A 6,791-nucleotide genomic window follows, 5' to 3' on the forward strand; every position below is an offset into this window, starting at 1 on the left:
CTTGTAAGTGTTTAGGTTTACTCTTAGTAGTCTCAGCCATTAAAATGCATGGGCTCAGCCATCTTGTGCCACTTGAGAATTAAACTCTATAAAGCCCAGCACTAATTCACAGGAAAGGAGAAGCCCAAGTACAGTTATATTCTAGCAAGTGTGACAGTGTATCTCTGTTGTAGTGGCAAATACTGGCTACAGCTTAATGAAAACCAGACTTTACATACAGAGTGTATGGAAAATGAAAATTGGGAACAGTCAACAGAAAATGGACATTAAAACAAAAACAAAACGAAACAACTATGAATGAATTGAAAGGCTGCCACAAGTTTTATCAACATCCCCTATTATTATGAACTTCATTTGCTTGAGTTTTAAAAATCATCTTACACAGTTCTTTTTTTTAACTGCAACATAAGAGACTCAGGCTTAAGCATGTGATATTTGCCATCACTATAGCAGGTTGAATTTGCAAGGCAACCTATAATACAGTAGAATGTTAGAGCTTTTGGAAAGACCCTAAGGATCATCTAGTCCAATACACTTATTTTACAGATGAGGAAACAGTCATGGAAAGGATAAGTGACTTGCCCAAGGTCTCACAGCAATTAGTAATAAAGCTCATATTAGACTCCAGGGCTCCTTCTTCCCAAGCTAGTATTTATTCCACTACATCTGACTCATTCTCTATTATTGCTATTGATTTCCTCTTGGGTACTAAATATGGTGAACAAATGGATGCCTGCCTTATTGCTGGTATTATGGGATAGCATTTGCCTGATGGCAGCTTCTAAAGGAGACTCTGATGGCACTAACCAGTTTCTAAAAGTTTATCTTGCAAGTTCAACCCAATTAAGTGGCAGTAAATGCAACAAGTTATATAGAATACTTGTACACACAGGTGTGCACATGAAGGTGATACCTCAGTTCCCGCCTTTGCAGATTCAGTCGGACATTGTTTAATATTAAACACATTCCCAATGCATGTTGGTTTATATTCATTTGGTTACTTAAAGGAGTGTGGATCAGAAAAGGAATGAAAAAACTAAAAGCCAACCAACAGAAAAATTATATCAGAAACAAATCTTTTATGAAAAATTCTTTCATAGGAGAAATATTTCCATTATTTCCAAGTTACCATTTATTTCCTTCCCAGTCCACATACAAATATATGTTCAGAATTGTGTGCTGAGTTCACTCCAAATCCCAGGCCTATTAAACTGTCAGTTTACAAATGCTGAATTTCAGTCTTCTTGTTCAGAGCTCAGAGACTGGGAGATATTTGCATTGTTGGCCATGCCTTTGTTAAACTGAATATTAACTGCAAGTTACAAATGCTGAATTTCAGTCTTCTTGTTCAGAGCTCAGAGACTAGGAGATACTTGCATTCTTGGTCATGCCTTTGTTAAACTGAATATTAACTGCAAGTAGGTCAGATAAAGACCAAGAGATTCAACCGAGAATGGCAGGGTTAAGACTCCCCTAAGTATTTTTACAATGCGAATGACCAAGTCAAAATTAACAGAACTATAACTGAATGCCAACAGGCAGAGATGGTCTTAAATATTTGTTTAATGGTTTCAAAGTCAGCTTTTAATTACAAGTCATAACTTCCATTGAAATCAATGGTACTTGCCATCTTGGTTATTAAAAGAAGAATTCTACTTGAATGATATACAGTAATATCCTGTTGGATAAGAAAATGGTGGGAACTGGGGATTTTATCCTTCTATTCCTCCAAAATTCAACCTGAAAGTCTGTTAAAACATTCCAGAAAGGCAGTATCTGCAACAGATGTTATTAAGGGGGCTAAAAATGGTCACCCCTCCAATCTAAAGCAACCCACAAAACAGACGCCCAAATACCGCACCAAAGCAGAGGGCAGACAGCCTGTTTTAAAGCAGAAGAGTGTGTTTGGAGTTCTAATAGTGACATCTCCCTAGCTTTAACTTATTGATAATAGTCTCCTAAGAAAGCACATGCCATACCCGAGCGTGTGCCAACCTCAGCACCCAGGCAAGTATAAAGCCTATGGAATTATTGTAACTAGCAAATATCTGTGCCCTGCATGCTCTGGGCTCTGGCCAGAAGGCGTCTGCTTCTGGTGTCTTTTCTATGTGTCTATAGTTCCCTTTCTGCTATTTATTACAAAGCAATTATTATAACATCAAAGAAAATTTTTAAAAGAAATAAATTTTTTCACATAATTCCATCACCCTAACACAACTGATTTCAATTATCTGTGTTCCCAGTCATTGTCCATATGCATTTCTTTTTACATAGTTGTAATCCCTGTTTATGTTATTTAAAAGGGATATTATAGAATCTCTCAGAACTGGCAGCTTCATTAGAAACAAACAACCCATTAAGCAAAGGAATATAATTATTTACACGATCTTTGAGCTGAGAAATATCATTTATAGACAAACATCTCAAACTATCAAAACAGTTATACAGACAACAGGAAGCAATTTCATATTTCTTTTTCTTTTAGCAATGGAATGTGCTTCACCGGGGAGGGATAGATGTAAGGATCAGGTGGTTAAACTCAAACATTGAGGTGCAGTTCACAAGCCTGAAAGAAATCTGAATAACATAAAGAATAAATACTTGAGTTAAATTTTCTTACATGACTTGGCCATCCAGTAGCCAAAATGGAACATGGACGCACAAATATTTACAATGACACATACACGAGATCAGCAAGAACGAAGTCATTACCCAACATGGTGACTGATTTGAGAGGATTGTGTCATTCGACAATCTTCATGGGATTATGACAACGCACTGGATCCTTGCTAACAACATTAACGTTCTTTTCTTTTTTAAATAAATAATCTTTACTGTGCTTCTCACCCTTTCCTGACTTTCCCACTGCCCTATTCCTATCTCAGGACATTTTGGAATCAACATTCAATGATGTGCCCTTATTATCTCAGGGCACAATAGTAACATTAAAGATTTGGATAGACTCACCTGTGTCAAGATGAGCTAAAAAAAATCTGGGGAAAGAGAATAAACTGTTAACAATCTGGAGTCCAAGTTGCTCAATTGTACCAAATGTGAATCCTTCAGCATCATTGTGGCATGAGAAACAGCTTCTCTCTAATACTTATTAGAAACATTCACAACTCTCCAATACAAGGAAAGGGTTTTAGAAGCTGTTCTCATTTGAAAATTTACGTAGGTACAAATTTATAAAAGTAATGCCTCCTGGGATATATTATTATTAAATCTTAGTACAAAGTGGTAGTAAAGAAGTGCTTGGCTCCTCGTTTTTAATATGCTGAACTGAAAGCATAAAAGAGAAGCCATTTCTCTGCCTACAGTGATCTGAAGGATCACTGCTCCAAGTTCTCCAAAATAACAACAAAAAAGACCTTCTCAACGTGTAAGAGATGCTAACTGATGAACAGGTCTTCCTAACCAGGTTTTGGGCTCTCTCCACTGGCAGGACATGGTCACCAATGTACTGGTTTTTATTTGCCTCCCAGGATTTTATTGACTTTCCTGGCACTATGAGTGAAAAAACTTAAATGAAATCAAAATTAAGGCCTCTCTCTCTCTCTCATTAGAGCAGTTCAGACCCAGATGCCTTTTTGCAAGGTATAACATAGTATGCTTCAAATTAATATTACCATTTCGTTTTCTTTCCACATTTGTTGTTTTATCCCAATGTGGACGTTTTCAAGGGGAGGAGGTCAAGCCCCTCCCAAATTTTACAGTCAAAGAAAACAACAGGGAAAATAGGAAACACACCCGTGGGGTCATCTCCTAAGCATAAACACGTACACTAAATGTTTTGCTGAAACTCTAAAGAAAGTGCTTTCATTTTAAGGAATGAATACATGGATGGTTAAATGGATGGATGTAACTTTGCAAAGAAGGAGAGAGGCCTAAGTAACTAATCTCTTTCCCCTTCTTGCTGAATGTTTATAGGTTCTGTTTAGATTCTTTGAATACTACAAATTAAGAAGCCTTCTATAACACAAATAGTTAGCTTTTCAAAGGCTTACAGAAACAACTTTCTGTAATTCATAAAATTGTCAATACACTCAAAAGAGAAGCATATCCTTTTCTACACAGACACCTTCCAGATATTTTTCTGTTCTCAGAAGATTCAGGAAGTGCCAGCTGTTGAATTTTTAATAAATAGATGTATGGTGAAATAATAGTCAAATTTTGTTATTTTCCTGAACCCATAAAATGAATTCTGTTGGACTGACATTTGTTGAAATACGTTTGTAAGTTAAAATTATTTTCCACTGAAGAGAATTTGAAGATCTTTATGAATATGCTTTTGATATTCAAAAGCCCAAAGAATTAAGTATGAACATACCATATTCTGAAACAGAAATAGGTGATACATAGGGAAAATGGGAACAACTACTTAGAGCCAAATATTGATTGGGATGTAGCTTTCACTGACCTCCCATTTCTTACAGAGTTGAATGTTTACTATATCACTGTTCTTTAGATCTTTAAAAAACGTTTGTAAATGTTACAAATTTTCAAAATGAATAATTTGTGTCATAAGGAAATGTTGGTTAATGGAACTATTTCCTCCTGGTATGCCTATTTTACAGTGCATATGTTTTATAAGCACAAGAGAGGATTAATTTAGGTATCATTACCTTTGTTTACTCAATGTCCAACAAGGATTTCAGTATTCTACATTTATCTGGTTTTGGTTCTCAGAGAAAGTCCCATCTTTGTTTAAATGTGGTTTCTCCTATCAGGATTTCCTAGGTTCAGAACCTGAACTCACCTAGCAGGATGTCACAGTTTCAGTGTGTCCTTTTCCAGGTATTAAGAAGATTAACAACCTGGTTTACTTAACTAGCTTTTAAGCATGATTGTGAAAATGTGACAGGACTTCACTGTTTGAGCTTTATTTAGATATACAGTTTTTAAAAGCCCTTCCTGAACACACATATTCCTCTCCACTTTTGGAAAATGTCTTAAAAGAAACCTTTTCCAACACAAATGCAGAAAAATAGGTACACAAACCAAGTCACCACTATAGAAGAAGAATAAAAAATTGCGACTCTATTAGGGCATGGACTTCCACATGTTCACACAGTACTTGCTCTTTTTTTTGTTTGTTTGTTTACTTTTTAATTTTTTTTTTCTTTGCGTTTTTGCTTTCTTTTTTTAAGAAAAACATTTTGACATCTTTTTTCTGGACATCTAATGACAATGCAAGTGAAAAACATCACATTGGGTAAGGAGTTTTGAAGGAGGTTTGAATGCAAGAGGGACTACTCTCTAACTTAAAAACAAACACAACACTATGAAGAGGGAGTGTGCATCTTTGAGAAATCTTTTTCTTCAAAGTGAATGCACAAAATGAGGGGATTCACTACTGGCTCTTTCGCTTCACGGTGGAAGTGACTGCTTTATGGTCACTTCAACATTGCTGCCCTGTTTGGGCTGCGATTCAGGCTTACAAATAAATTACATAATCTGAGGGAGTAGGAAAAAGGCTTATAAGAAGTTTCTATTCATTTGAAAGATAAAGAACCCCCACCCCATTTAACTGTCTTTTCTTCCATCTTTCCTGCAGCAGAGTTTTATTTCAGTCTTACTCATGAGGGAGATGGTGAGGTGTAAGGCTTGCAGTCTTAGCGGCTGCTGTTCTTAATTGCTTCTTTTGCAGCGATAATCAGAGGAGTCAGACTGGAGAGAGGCTTGGCTAATTTTAAAAATGGATGCTGCAAAAGGAAGACAAAAGAGGAATTATTGGAATTCTTTACTCCAACAAGTATATTACTTTACATTTTCAAGCAGCCCTTTTAAATTAAGATGTATTTTGAACACCCAATTAAATATCATTTAATTAAAAATGGTGCCAGCTTTTGTCCTTCAGATGTTTTTGTACTTCAATGTCATAAAATCTTCTGGAAGTTGACTGGCATAGTGAGAAACTCTAAGGAATCTCGTAAAATCTCACTGTGTTTGCAACAGTCTGACTCTTTGATTTTCTTAAACTGATGAATTTATCTAGAGAAGCTGTCATTCTGGAAAAAGTATCTTTAGTTAACCATTAAAGAACTGTATCCTGAAACCAGTGGCTTACTATCTGCTAAACCCAATAGCTGTGCCTCTACCATTTCTCTTTTTGCCCCTCTACAGTACTTAATAAAAGTGATATCCCTTTCTTCTTTGAAATTTGTTTATTTAGCCTTAGGAGCCTGTGACATTCTACCGTATTGGGTCTCTTCCATGCACATGTGCACTGAATATTCCAGCTCCATTTTCTTCCTTGGTTTCACTTCCTCCTCCTGCCTTTTACTCTTGAGAACTTGGCTGTCATCATCTTCTTTTTCTAATTTAATTTCTTACAGACCTCATTCTCCTTCAGGGTTTCAACCTACCATCCGCTTTGTGGGGATGACTCCTAAATCCATACTGTGTGACCTGATCTCTTTCCTGAACTCTGGTCCTAGTTTTCCTGCTGGATATTTCCTATGGGATGTTCTTACGTCACCTTAAATTCAACATTTAAAATGTTATGTAACAGTCTCACAGACAGGGCAATCTTGTATAATGTAAGCTATAGGGGCTTTGAGTCAGAGCACTTAGGTTAAATCTGTTTATTAAAATGGTTAAATGAGGTAAGTGGCAGTTCCTTATAAGTTACATAGGGTCAAGAAATGTTAGCTATTGTATTATCTTCCATCACTTGTCCTCTTTTGTCTTTCTCTTCTTTATGTTCTAAATGCAATAAGCTACCGGGTACTTTCTTTTCAACATCTCTACATTTATCTCTTGCTTTTTTTTTTTTTTTTTTTTTTTTT

At 36.1% G+C, this 6,791-nt stretch overlaps 1 protein-coding gene across 15 annotated transcripts in view; it reads right to left on the bottom strand.

Moving 5' to 3' along the window:
- Positions 1–2,388: 2,388 nt before the first annotated feature.
- PAK3 (p21 (RAC1) activated kinase 3) overlaps positions 2,389–6,791 on the bottom strand; it is a 291,376-nt gene continuing 286,973 nt past the window's right edge. For 11 of the 15 annotated variants that reach the window (XM_017502161.2, XM_037729097.1, XM_037729098.1 and 8 more), the window contains one exon: positions 5,617–5,705. Coding sequence is in view for 4 of the 15 variants with exons in the window: in XM_017502175.1 (XP_017357664.1) it covers positions 5,616–5,705 (90 nt within the window). In the remaining 11 variants the exon portion in view is untranslated. Of the gene's footprint in view, positions 5,706–6,791 lie in introns of all 15 variants that reach the window. The other 4 variants (XM_017502175.1, XM_017502172.2, XM_017502164.2 and 1 more) reach the window with 1 other exon arrangement.

This window comes from Cebus imitator, unplaced genomic scaffold (genome assembly GCF_001604975.1).
Source record: "Cebus imitator isolate Cc_AM_T3 unplaced genomic scaffold, Cebus_imitator-1.0 Scaffold292, whole genome shotgun sequence".
Lineage (NCBI taxonomy): Eukaryota > Metazoa > Chordata > Mammalia > Primates > Cebidae > Cebus > Cebus imitator.